The sequence below is a fragment of the Podarcis raffonei genome, chromosome 1 (assembly GCF_027172205.1).
Source record: "Podarcis raffonei isolate rPodRaf1 chromosome 1, rPodRaf1.pri, whole genome shotgun sequence".
In the NCBI taxonomy this organism is placed as follows: domain Eukaryota; kingdom Metazoa; phylum Chordata; class Lepidosauria; order Squamata; family Lacertidae; genus Podarcis; species Podarcis raffonei.
Genome location: NC_070602.1, coordinates 59957596 through 59971328, shown reverse-complemented (window position 1 = coordinate 59971328; position 13733 = coordinate 59957596). Strand labels below are relative to the sequence as shown.

General features: G+C 46.8%; 1 protein-coding gene across 1 annotated transcript in view; it reads right to left on the bottom strand.

Moving 5' to 3' along the window:
* The window catches only part of SLC6A5 (solute carrier family 6 member 5), a 67197-nt gene extending 55712 nt beyond the window's left edge, over positions 1–11485 (bottom strand). Inside the window, exons 1-4 of the mRNA XM_053389132.1 lie at positions 11105–11485; positions 9116–9622; positions 4437–4581; positions 570–701 (exon numbers count right to left, since the gene is read on the bottom strand). Coding sequence (XP_053245107.1) covers positions 570–701; positions 4437–4581; positions 9116–9622; positions 11105–11107 — 787 coding nt within the window. The 5' untranslated portion in view covers positions 11108–11485. The remainder of the gene's footprint in view (positions 1–569; positions 702–4436; positions 4582–9115; positions 9623–11104) is intronic.
* Positions 11486–13733: the final 2248 nt, after the last annotated feature.

The window sequence follows — 13733 nt, the reverse complement described above, 5'->3', positions numbered from 1 at the left end:
ATACTGCCTCTGACCATGGAAGCAGAGCAGAGCCATCAGGCAAGTAACCATTGATAGCCTAATACCCTCCACCAATTTGTCCAATTTCAAAGCTTCTTCTCATTTCATGTCAGTACATTTGTCACCACCACACCAGCCAACATGAACCTTGAAACAGCTCTCCCCAGTGCTGCCTATATAAGGGAGTGGGAAAGTACCATGCGGCATGGTATGTGCGAGATATTTAGCACTGAAGGGAAGTGCTATTTTCTTATGAGACGTACGTGACACCATAAAAGTGATGCAGCCATGGAATGCTCTCCTCCTGCTGGGAAGTGCAGCATGGATCCACTAAAGCAGAAAAGTGCTGCATTACTACTACATCAGTCATTGCAAGGTCACCTCAAGGTCAAAGTCAGACTGCAGCGCATCAGCCACTGTTCTCATAGCAGTGCCACACAGAGGAGAGCCCATGCTATCTCTCTTGCTTTGAACTGAAGGAAAACCATGATCTCCGAGTTAAAAAGACACACACACACACCATGCACACAAAATGCCACAGGACAAGGCATTGTTTCTGCTCAGCTCACCTTGTAAGGCAGGGATGGCTTTCCAAACAGACACAGGTCCCTGACTAGCAAACTGCCCCAGAGAAACCTCCAGGAAGAAGATGGGGACCCCAGCCAGAGCCAACATTGTCAAATAGGGAATAAGAAATGCACCTAATGGAAGAAAAGAATACAGATCTCAGGGACAGCATAGGTGGGAAAGGGCACAGCCCTGACATTTTGTAGCTGTTCTATTTTGTGCATTGCAAAAGCACTTTATGACCCTTCCCCCCACCCAAAACCCCTGCAGAGCAATACCAAACTTTTTGAAACTAATGTATTTCCTGTTTAGAAACCCTTGGCAGAGATGCTTTGTCGGCAGAAAGCAGGGCTCTCTCCCTTGGGAAAGCTTTGCATGTTGGTCAGATTGGCAGAAGGTATTTTCATGCCCCATAAAACCCACAGTTATAATTACCAGGGCATATTAAAACAAAATTAAGCTGATCCTAACAATCCTTATTTTGAAGGTAAAGAAAGCAGGCTAAAGAAAACACATTGGTGGCCACTCCTAATATCTACCCAGAAGCAGCCCCACTGAACTCTGTAAGGGTTACTAAGACTGCATCCACGAGACTTCCAGTTCAAGGGGCAATCCTGTGTATACAGATGGTTGTAGTTAGTGGAACTTAATTTCCTGGCAAATACGTGCCAGATCTCAGCCTGTGCAGGGCTGTTCCCCCTTCTAGCCACCTCGACAAAACCTGCCTTGTTCAGTTCAACCGCTCCTGACCCGCCTTCTCCTTGGGGCATATTATGGATTTGCTTCTGCACCGTGTCAAACAAGGCTGACTGTTCGGAGTGGAAATGGCTGCCAGACTTGCTGCAGGTGGTGCAGCTAATTCAATTACTACTCATAATTTCTCTCATCATCACCTACAACTGCGTCTCAGGGCTTCCTGGAGTGTGTCCTGGAGAGGAAAGTCAGCGTTGTTTTTAAGAGGGGCGGGTGACGGGGGTGGGGATTGCGCTGGAAACAGCCGGCTCCTAATTTCAAATTTTAAAATAAATCACGTTGGGGTGGCATTTATGCATTTGACAATGAAGTCTTCCCAGCAACTGTGTTCGTTACTTGTATAAAATATAGCCCGCAGCCGCTGCTGTGGTGTGGTAGACTCACATTAGGAGGGAAGCTCAGCAAACCTGGACTCCCCACGCTGAGACTGCCGTTCAGAATTCTGTTGTGAAATCGAAATCAGGAGAGCTTTGCAATAATGCCAAAAAGACAAATCATTTGCACTGGACCAAGGACTGCGCCTGCGCAAACTTGAGACGCAGCTCCTTAATCTGCCTGTTCTGTTACCCATATTTGGGAGAGATCCTCAATGAACTCGGTAGACTATATTTCTGGGTATACTGGCTTCGGATTAGGTACAATAAGTGTGTCTGTGTGGTTTCTTTCGATCCCACTGAATTGGGAGTAAATTTACTGAGATCCCAAAGCAAATGTGTTCAGGATTTCAGCCCTAACCCGAATTCAGCAACAGTTTGGCTAAATGGCAAATTGGGTAAATCACGTGTATGGAATAATGGTGATTAATTAATAAATATATCGGGTATTGATAAAAAATACACCCTGGAAACCTTGAGGTTTAGAATAACCAGAGTTGAGTCCCCCACCACCACAGTTTGAAATTGAATCATAATAAACAACCACTTCTTGTAGATTTTGAGACAACCACGTGTTTTTGTTTTATGTGAAGTTGAAAGTTTTCTCCAAAACTGCAAAATCCTGTGATTTCACTCAAAACAACAGAAAAAGCTCAGCGGTTGGAGCATCTGCTTCGTATGCAGAGGTCCCACGTTCACGCCTCGGCATCTCCAGGTGGGGCAGGGAGGAAACCCCGCCTGAAGTCCTGGGTTGCTGCTGCCAGTCAGTGTAGACAATACTGAGTTAGATGGGCCAATGGTTTAGACTCAGTATGTGGCAGCTTCCTATCTTCCTAAGAAAGGTGACTTTTGTGGTGTTGGGTGTACTGACTACATGAATGACAATGCGTAAGCTAAACAGTGATAGGGGGCTATATATACACAGAGACATACAAACGAGAAAAATATGTTAACATGCAGCGTTCAGCAGAAGGTGAGGAATTGCCGTTTAGGCTTAGTCCAATTAATCAGAGCGGGGAAAATATATGCACTTTTTCGCTCATGAAATTCTAATATCTGTAAGGCTGGTCTTGTTTTCTCTGTATGTAATATACGGGTTGGAAAGGAAATCGCCAAACTCCAATAGTAATTAAAGGAACGTCGAGATTAATGGCAATAATGCACTATGAGAAAGCCGGATTGTTTTAAATGCACATTCTACTATTTTCGTTTGTGATTGTGATAGGTATGTTACATCTCTTTCATTTATGAACGGGGGGGGGGATCATTTTGTTTTAGGCATTGTCTAATTCTAATGAAAATAGTTTTATCTTTGTGGTTTCCCAGTTTGGATGTTGCCCCCCCTTACTGTAGTCAAAACTGGTGGGAAAATATTTCCAAATTAGGGTTTGTTTGTTTTCCATAAAGCAAGAAGTTTCGGTGGACGGGACTGGTAACAATTCTCACGCAGTTTTTCAGGGCTTGATTGCCGTATCAACTATATTTTATTTTATTTTTCAGAGAGATCGGTAGAAAGCTTTACTGTCTCTTCACTTTCCAGACTCTAGTCCCTAATCCATTGCCTGTTTACGGTATTTTGAAGTTCCCAAAAGAAGGAAGAAAAGGTGTTTGGGGAGGGCAATTTGGAGCGGACAAATAGTCGGAAGGGAAAGGGCTAAGGCAGCAGACACTTCTCCGCCCCCTCCGCTCAAATTGGCAGCCCCCCTTTGATGCATTTCAGTTTAAAGGGGGCGTTGGGAGACCTTGCACCTCTAGCATGCAGTTTGGGCCTCAAAGGGTCCCATTAGCTCAAGAGGGCCGGTTTCTTAATGACTGCGTCGAATTGCAGCCATGATCTTCTGCATGCAAACTCTTTCCGAAGGATTTGCTGCGAAAATCTGCTCTCGCTTGATCTTTGAAATGATTGCCTCGCTCCCTTTACTTCGAGGTAGTCACCCCGAAACATTTGGAAGAATAAAAGGTTGGGAGATCTCCAACGCTTGTTTGCTCAGAAGCAAGTCTCGCTGAGCTCAGCTGGGTGCACAGCTTGGAGATCGCAGCCGATCCTAAGCATGCATATTTGGAAGCAGATGTCATCGTTTCAAAAGAGATCCATCCTGGACTCATTCAGTCCTTTCTATGTTTTGTTTATGTATACTGTACATTCTATTAGGTTTCGCCAAGGTCAGTTTCCGCAGTGGCGGAGCTTCACTGCAGACCTTAAACCAAACGATTTGCTTTTAACTGATAACATTTGTTATCGCACACTTGTCGTCCGCATCGGGTGGAATAAAGACCTTACTCCGGGTCACTAATGCGGATTAGAATTTACTTCACCCGCAAGCATGCCTTGAAGTCTATTTTGTTCATTCTTCACGCAACGCAGATTATAGGATAGGGGCGTGATATGGGGTGCTTAATGAGTACTTCTAACATAAGGTGAAGTAACCTTTCCTATGAACACCAAGATCAAGAGATAATCTCGCTTTTCTAGAACAGGGCTTGCGGGTTTCCGACTATGGACAGCTTCTGACCCCGCCCCTTTCCCCCTCGCCATCAGGAGCACCCACCCCTTTGCTTCTAAGGCACTGGCTGAAAGCCCGATCCAGAAACCAGAGGGAGTGGGGAAGCTCGAATTTAAGCTGACTGAGGAAGCAGTTTACGTTCAAGCTCAGCGCTCCGTTTAACCCGGCTGGTGGATCAAAGGCCCCAGCGCTACCCCTTTCTGAACTGCAGGGTGTAAAAAGAGAGGAAAATCCATACCTCCCCCATTCTTAAAGGCCAGGTACGGGAACCTCCAGACATTGCCCAGCCCTACTGCATAACCCACCATGGAGAGGATGAAGTCCAGCTTGCTAGACCAGTTTCCCCGGGCTTTATTTTCGTCCCCTTCATCCTCCTCCTCCGGCTGGAGGGAGACAGAAACAAAAACACAATTATATCGACGCGATAGCACACAACGAGTTCAGATGCGGAATGTCTGAGCTGCCATCCCTAGGCAAACTGTACCGCAGTAGTTGCAGTAGTAATTGGTTTGATAATTATATAAATAATAATAGATTATTATTATTATTCATCATCAGTCCATACCATAAACACAAATTGCAATTGGAGCAAGAAAATACAGGTCTTGAGTTTAGGGGACCCTTGAGAGCTACAGCATTTAATCGTGGCGTGGGGAAAGAATGAACTGAAAATGTCCTCTAGGAAAGTTAGAGGTGATTCACTCACACAGGTACTTCGCTGGGAATCTTAGGACTCGCTGATTGCAGTTGGCTCTGTCACAAAACAAGAGAAAGCCCCAGGCACTTTTAAGTCCCATTGGCAGAGTTATGCATGTGTTTAAATCCCTCCTTGTCGAAATCGACGAGAGCTTAATCGACGTGACTTCTGATCACGTCCTCCTCCGAGTTTTAGGTCATAAGAAGATCCCTGGCCAGCTTCCCTGCCTGCACCCCCACGTGTGAATGTGGAAGGCAAACTCCAATGGCATTTGGAGCAAACCTGCCCTGGGCCTGGCGCGCATCATCACCCTTTTAATCGGGGCAGGAATGGGAAGAAGTTTAGAACAAAAGCGGAAAACCTGACAGTGCCTAAGGCGAGACCGAGTTGCTCCGAGAGACCCACTTCAAGGCTTCATGTGGCTGAGTTAAGCAGTAAGCGATTGGGAGAGGCGAGCTGGCGCCGTAATGACTCGCGCCGGCTGTCTGCTGTGCACAGCGCTTTTGGGAGCATTTGCCCGGGGCGCGTGAACTGTCCCCCTGGTCGTTTGCCATCCCTCAACCCCCAGTTACCACACGGTCCATTCTCCCTCCAGTCACTGCTTAGAGAAAGAAGAGCAGCGAGGCGGGGTGGGGCTGTGTGTGTGTGTGTGTGTGTGTGTGAGAGAGAGAGAGAGAGAGAGAGAGAGAGAGGCGCTTGAACTTACTGAAGAGCTAAAGAAAGCGGGGAAAGAGGCCTCTGGCGAGGAGAAGCGCCGGTTTAGAGCTGGGCTGGGGCCACACAGCTTCAGAAATACACAGGGGCGACGCTTCGGTGGAGGGGCTCGGCCGAGGGGAGGAGGCAAAGCATTTTTCGGGGGGAATGTCCTCCTGAAGACCACTTGAAGGCACTGGCGACGCTACCAGACCCAACTCGGGCCTTGGTGAACCCGAACGGGAGCGCGCAAGGTGATGGAAGTTCAGCCTAAGTAAACTCGCCACACGCGCGCGCGCGCCGCTGTGGAGGGTCCCGAAGTCCTAAGAAAAGTCTGTCCTGAGGAGAAGGAGGAGGAGATTTAGGCTTCCTCAGCTTCGCTGGCATACAGCAGCAACCGCGTCATGACGCACGACCTGCGCGCTGGCCTTTGGTTCGACCCGCCAGGGCTGAGTGGCCGCCATTGTCTTCTTCCAGGCCTACGCCGCCCCAGGGCCTTGGATGTCCTCTGTCCGCAAGGCATAATCCCTCTGTCACTGAAGGGCTGAAAGTTTCCCTTTCTGGACGAATAGGCAACTCCTCAGGGCCGAGGCGAGGGATCTTCGCCCCCGTTAAATATTAGGGGGTGGGGCTGCTTCCCTAAGTTGAGGGGCATTTGCCATTCAAATGCTGTGCGCGCACCGTGTCATGTGATCGATTACCTTCCCCCTCGCCAATATTTTGTTCAAACTGGCGCCCTTGAGCCCAGCGGTTCATCGGGACTGCGGGGAGAAAGGATGATGGTTCTCTTCCCCACGGACCCGATCCTGCTCCCTCCCACGAACACAACACACGCGCGCGGCTTGGCAGATACAGGGTGATCAAGCGGTGCGCCGATTGTCGAAATAAAATAGATCAGATGTAATAAAAGTTGCGGCCCTGAAATGTAAACTCACTCCGCCGCGACTGAGGGCGAATGATTCCTTGGCTTGAGCTTAACTGGAGCCAGTGTGGTGTGGTGTAGTGGTTAGAGCAGTGGTTCCCAACCTTTTTTTGGCCATGCCCCACCTAAGCATCTCTAAAATCTTGATTCCCCCCCCCCCATATAATTCTTATTATTCAAAAAGTGAACTATTCACGTGGAGGAAGCCATTAACTTGGTCTAAACATTCTCGCTGCCCCCCTTAAAAATCAAATTGCCCCCCTGTGGAGCGTGTGCCCCATGTTGGGAACCACGGGGTTAGAGCGTCCGGCTTCGATCTGGGAGACTAGGCTTCCAATCCCTGACCTTGGGCCGAACATTATCGCTCCAAACTGACCTCACAGGGTTGCTGTGTGAGGATAAAATGGAGAGAGGAAGAAGCAAATACGCCAACTTGAGGTGCTTGGAGGAAAAGCGGAAGATAAATTTAATTTTAAAAGTGTACGAACTCAGTTCCTTTTTTCTTTAGATGGACACCAGTTTACATTGTAGGGAGGGCAAAGAGGACACTGTGTCAAACTGTAGATTATCCAGAAACGGATTAAAATACCCAGTTTTTCGTGGGTAGCAGGAATCAGATCGCAAGAACAAACAAAAAATGCACCGCGGGGACTGAATCTTCAGATTTGCTCGCTACTTAGGCAACGTGGTCCACCACATGCAGCTGAGCCCACAAATGAACCATCTCGATCTAACTCAGCGGAATTTCTGAAAAGTAACCCAATGTAGTTCCTCTGAGCACTGACACTTGGATCGTTTTAAATCGTAGTGATGAAACTTAATTGTGCTAAGTGGGCAGATATATCTGTCCTTCACTCGAGAGCATGTGATAACAGCATTTTGAAAAGTGAACACATTTGCGTTTGATAGCTTCTCACGCGAAACTTCAGTCGTAACCTTCACTGGTTATAATGTACAGTCAAATCCGGTTTTGCAAACCACAATAATGTACATGGTCTTAACTGCACATCTTAAGCCCACGGGGAGCCAACCACATAATCTGATGTCTTTGCACTTGTACTGCTCACGAGGGAGCAGTAGGATGTTGTCCTCACGACCAGAAAAGCAGTCAAATGGACACCTTAACCGAGACTATAGATGCACTGCTCCCGATTGTGTGAATGCGGACGGGAGGGCGCAGCATGCTCTACTCCACACCAACCCCTTCAGAGCGGAGAAAGACAGCGCTGCTTCTAGCCGTGGACGCCTCTGTATCTTAGCAGAGGCCGCTGTCTTGCCAGGGTACCAGGTGCGCGCTTTCACCAGCCCGGCCCCATTTCTACATCACACCGCAGTGCCCGGGACTTGCTCACTGACCCCGAGTGACGATTGAACTGTCTGAGATGGAGTGATTGATCACAGAGCCCGGGCCCGGTGGGGCTTTGAGCAGAGGGCCTGCTACGGTTGGCTCTTTGCTTGGGTGGTTTTTTGTTGTTCGCTTTGATTGCCTTCCCCGTTTGCTCGACAGGCAAGAGCGCTCCCCAAGGGTCCCTTTTGGACAGCGGCGCTGGGGACGCTCAGAGCCGGGAAGGAAGAGTGAACTTTGGCAAACTGGAGTCGCAGCTACAAATGCTCCTCTGAGGGGGAGGGGGACTCTTCTCGCGCACGTGCCAGAGAGAGAGAAAGAGATCGGGTTAATTAGGTTAATCAGCTATGAATAGCGCTCAGACAAAGCGGTGCGAGGTAATGAGTATTTTTCGATTGGAGGTGGCAGGTCCCGCCGCAGCAAACGACAAGAGGCCAATGGGACTTTATCCTTTTTTGTTATGGTTTCTCTCTGCCAAGCTAGCTAGAGATACATAATCACAGAAGTAGGTGGAAATATACATACGCCCGTGTGTATTACAATTGTCATTGCCCACCAAAACCTTAGGAACGGGTCGGCTAAGAAATTAATAAATACTCATATTTGTTTGCTTTTGCGTGTCAGTTTCCCTCCCAGACTCAGGCGAATACTGAATGACTTTTTGCGCAGTTGAGTGGAAGGAAATATGTGTGCGTTGAACAGGGTAGTTACGCAGAGTCAGTCTCAGGATGTTTACTTGGAAGTAAGTCCAGCTTGTTCAATAGACTTACTCCTAAGTAAGCAACAGGGAAACATTTTAGCTAATTTCTATTTTGCCTTATAGATCGACTTCGCTTTTCGTGCTCCAGTGTCCAGTAATGGCCACATTTTATGATCTGTTGGAGGAGATCCACTTCCCTTCTCCTAATTGGTGCCTGAGCCCCAGGAAGGAGAGAGAAGAGTTATTTCGAGTCTGTGTGCTTAAGAGAGAAGAATACCTAGTTCATCATTGTCATCATTTCCAGACCCTCGTTTTCCTTCTTTCTGCTGCACGCAGGAGGAGGACTACTTTCAAGATCGCTCACAGCCAAGCCTAAATCTGATTTAGTATACCCGAAGTTTCTACTGGGGATGCATTTTGCGTGGGAAGTGGCATTGGTGGACATCCGCCTATGTTCAAACCACTTGTGTTAGATCCGAAAAGGCGTGGGGTGGGGAAAAGAGAGAGAGGAGAGAGAGAAAGAGAGAAAGACAAGGCAGTAACAGGGGGAAACGACTTACCTCAGTGACCGTACGGCCAGGGAGAACAGACGTGATCCCATCTGTGCCCAAGACCACGGTGCTCTGGCTCATGTTCACCCAAGCGCCCTTGGCATTGTTTTGCTCCAGTGTGCTCTTACCAATACTTTGATTAGCTTCCCCGTCTGTGCTTTGCAACGGGGGGATTTTGCAAGGGGCAATGTGGGCCTGGAGGGTGTTCCCTGCGCTGGGGGCGTTCTTGAGAGGGAAAGGGTCTATAGAGTCTTGCACTGGGGCGAGTTTGCAGATGCCAACTTTGGTCCTCTCGGAATCATTTGCCTTGGCTTCGTCGGGTGGCAAAGTTTTGTTGTCGCTGGAGAGAGCGGTGGCGACTTTGGCCAGCTGGGACGGGACTTGGGACGGCAGGTTCTGCGGGTGCTCCGTCTCGGGGCTGTTCCTTATCATCCCGGCGCTTTCCAGTGGCCCAGAGGCGGCTGACTCGGGGCTGCTCACCAGCTGTTTGCTCATCTCCTTTTGACTGGCGTAATCCTGAAAGAGCAGAGGCACATTGAAAAGAGGGAAGCAAAAGCGGACCTGCCACAGGACAAGGGGCCCGTCCCTGACATAAAGTGTTTGTATTGTGGTTGCACTGCTAAAGATAATCGCGAAGGCGTCGCAGCAGATTCGGTTTAGGCAGCCCTCCCCTCGCTAATCTTCATACTGTAAGCTAGAACCGCACCGGCGCCCTCAGATTCCAGTATTAGATAGATGCAATATCGCTTCCAGCTCTCTGCTTGCAAACCTCCTTGATTTTCTCATCACGACTGTCGGATGCTCTTTTCTCCTAGCACCATTGTAGAAAGATTCTTTAATTTTACGCCCCATTTCCTTTCTGTCATTCAGCAATGCACACTAGCTTTGGATGGGGGGGGGTCGGCATTCTGCCTTCGATGCAGCTAGCGAGACATAGCGAAACTCAATAATATTGGTTCCTATATTCCCCCAGTAATGATTTTTCTCAATAATATAGTCTAATGGTAGAAAAAAGAAAAGGTCTGCAAGAAGCGTTAAAGGCACATTATCTATTACAACAAATGCTAAACTGTATTTTCTGAAATTCCAATCCTCAGCATGTTACTCAGAAGTAAATGGGATTTATTTCTCATTCAGCACAGGAAAATCCAGAGGTTTGTTTTTTAGGCCGCAATACTATACTATACTATACTATACTATACTATACTTGGGAGTAAGTCTCAGTTAGTACAAAATGGCTGAGTCGGCATGTATAGTATTGCATTGCTAATATTTAAGACGTCTGTACTGTACCAGTATTAAATATTGGCCACATTCTTCCAGCCTGTGTTTTAACTTTTTACATCTCTTTTTACATCTATTAATCCTTTTGAAGGTTTGTGTTATAATAAGCAACGGTGCTAACTAAAATCACACAACTTTAGAAAGTCACATTTTGCTGCCCTTAAGAGAATAACCCTTTACGACGCTGAAAAGCAAACACGTAGGCAGTTTCCTGTCCGCATTTGGATTTCAGGGTCGAGAATCCTCAAAACGCGCATAATTAATATCTGCAGCTTCAGAACTTCACTAATGAAAGCAAATTTTACTCTTGCACTGAAATACACCCACATTTTTGCACGTCCTCCCCACTTTTCCTTCCCACTGCCACTTTAGTATATAGAGGAATGCGGAACGCTCTCTACACAGGAATGTGGACGTTCAGGACCCTGGACAGTACCAACGCCTCCACTCGTCCCCTCCCCACTGCAGTCGACACTTTCCCAAGTCTAACAGTGCGCTGCTTATGTACTGTATGTTCCACTGAGAAGCATCTTCCACTTTGTACAGTGGGGCTCACTTTCAAGTTAGTGTATTCAGGGCTGCAGGCTGAACCACATCCCCAAACTTAATTTGCAGCCACTTTTCATTTTAAGAGTAAAATACATTTTTCCCCAGCCTAAACATTCCCAAAAGAAACAGAAAAGAGAGGGGGAAACCCAGAGCACCATCACTTACCATGTCTAAAGTAGCATCAGATAGAACCCGCAGAGGTAAAAACAGCAGCACAGGCAAAATGGGTAGACTGGGTTTTGCTCCGGCAAGACCAAAGCTTTCTATACCTCCGTGGGAAAGACTGGGTTTGCGTCAGTGCATAGCAAGGTGCCCTTCGTATGACATTTTCTTGATAATACGAGCTTGATAAATCATTACCCTTGGATTCGGATTTTAAAGGGACAACAAGAAGCCTGCGCGCCGGCTCGCTGTCACTCAGGCAGCGGTTGGGATTACGTGTTCGGTGTGACTCATTGGGGAGGGGGGGATATGCTGAATAAGCCAAGCCCAACGAAAGCAGAACTTTCTTGCTGGTAATTAGAAAAAGAACATGTGAGGAACACGTCCTATTGCACCCAAAGCACAAACGCGAGCCGCGAAAGACCTCCCCGCCTCCGCCTCCCTCCTGCGAGCACTGCTCTACGTCTCCTTACGCTTCAAGCCAGAACCTCTGCAATGGACACACCCCATTCCACCACGTCTTTCGACTTTTTTTTTTTTAGACGCTTCAGCCCGTGCGCCTTCTTCTCTCTGCCTTTCAGCTGCAGGCTGGCCACGGCAGCGTTTTGATTTAATGTAACAGATCTTCAGGAAAGGGGAGGAATCTCCCCTCTCCCGACTTCTTTCCACAAAACGCAACCGGAGACATAACACAGACGAAATCAACCCAAGCAGCTCAGCAATGTGTTAATATCCATCGAGGTCATCTTTAGGGCAGTGGGGTGAAGAGAAAAACACATGCTGAGCATATTTGATGCGTTTAAAAAATGCTTGAGGTTGAGCAGGTAAGGAGGAACTGTTGGATCCAATCTTCGAGCAAAGTTGAAGCGCCCTTTGGACAACTCTGCGCATCCTAGAGAATTCCCGAGATTCTCTAAGCAGCTCTGGCTCATTGTTTCCCATGTAGCTTCGATGTGTAAGTAAAAGCTTTAGTTACAGAACAGCAGCCGTAAAAAAAACATGATTATAATTTTTGCACGCTTCCCAAACTGGACAGTACAGGGTACATGCTGCGATCCTAACCAGTCACTCTTATGAGGAAACAATTTCCCTTATAATCAATGCAGCATTATTTCAAGCAAACGCATTTAGGATCAGCGTGAGTTTTGAACATATATGTACGCACGTATAGTGGCCTTGTGCACATTGTGGAAAAGAATATTTCACCCGCCTTTTATGTATCTCTGTGTATAAAATTATGAAATGCACACTTGCAATTTAAGAATACAAGCAATGTCCTGCTTCGTTCGATGCCCTTCAGATGTCTAGCACGGATTCCAACTGAAGACATTAGCAAACTTCTATTAACTCACATTATCTCAGAGCTGCAGCATCAGGTAAACTACCAAAAAGTTGGGCCGGCAGCTCTCTTGGCCTTTTAGGAGTCGGGCACACTTGGGACTCAACCGCACTGAACACAGTAGGACTTATTTCCGAAGGCACTGCTGTGTGCTTAAAAGAAAATAAAAATCGTGAATCAAAACATACGATTAAAAATATATATATAAGAAAAATGTGGCCCGCTCACATATACACCGGTGGTGGGACTATTTATCAGAACATAAATAAAATAATTTGTATCTTGCTTTGAAATGTTTTCCTTACTGTGTTTCTTACAGCGCAGTCTTGTACTCACTCAGAAGTGCGTTCAGTGGGGCTTACTTCTAGGTAAGAGTGTATAGTAAGTCCCATTGAATCCAATGTTATTTGCCTCTGAGTAGACATGACAGAGTCACGCTGTTGATAGCTTAACTACTACTATCCTATTTAAATAAACGCCATTTAAAAGCACCAAACTGTAGCTGAATCGTGGCCAAGGTTTCAATTCAATTGCAGATACAGCTGTGGGTTACAGAACAAAGTTGTTTTTTACTCTTGGTGTCACCCAGACACCCCCCCCAAATTAGAGTAATCCCTTTAAAATACATGAACTAAATTAAAAGAGACAAACCATCCATCTTAAAGGACTAGTGTTGTTTGTCACAGTTTCACTGTCCGGAGCAGGAGACTTCAATAAATAAGGTAGGGTTCGAACTACAGGAATCTGCTCATAAATTTCTGGCCATTTTAGCGCACTGTTAATTTATTAAATTTGAAAGTGGAACAATAAAGTAGTAACAACAACCGGACATCTTTGTCTCCAGTGAAAAACATACTAGCAGAATTTTGTTAGCCACGTCGATGAATTGGAAGTGGAAATTCACAAAACTGCAAATGGGTGATTAACTAAGTGAACTAGGAAGAGAGTTACAGGGTGCTTTCCAAGCTCATAACATTTCACTTTTCAGAGCTTCCTCCCGCCCCTCTCTCACACACTTTTACCGAAGTCAAACAAGTCCATTAACGTCATTAGAAGTTGGCTGAAGAATAATATAGAGCTAGTTTTCCTATGCAAGAAGATCTCGGTAGTGGTTAAATTACACCCCCGAGCCTCCCCTTTCTCAGTACTCTCAAAATTAATCTTCGCAGCGCCCAAACTCACCCAACTACAATGCGCTGGTTCCACAATAGAACCAAAGCAAGGAATGGTTGTAGCGCTTAAAGAAATGTACCGGTAAATGAAAATAGATTCATTTTGTCTCCAATGTAATCT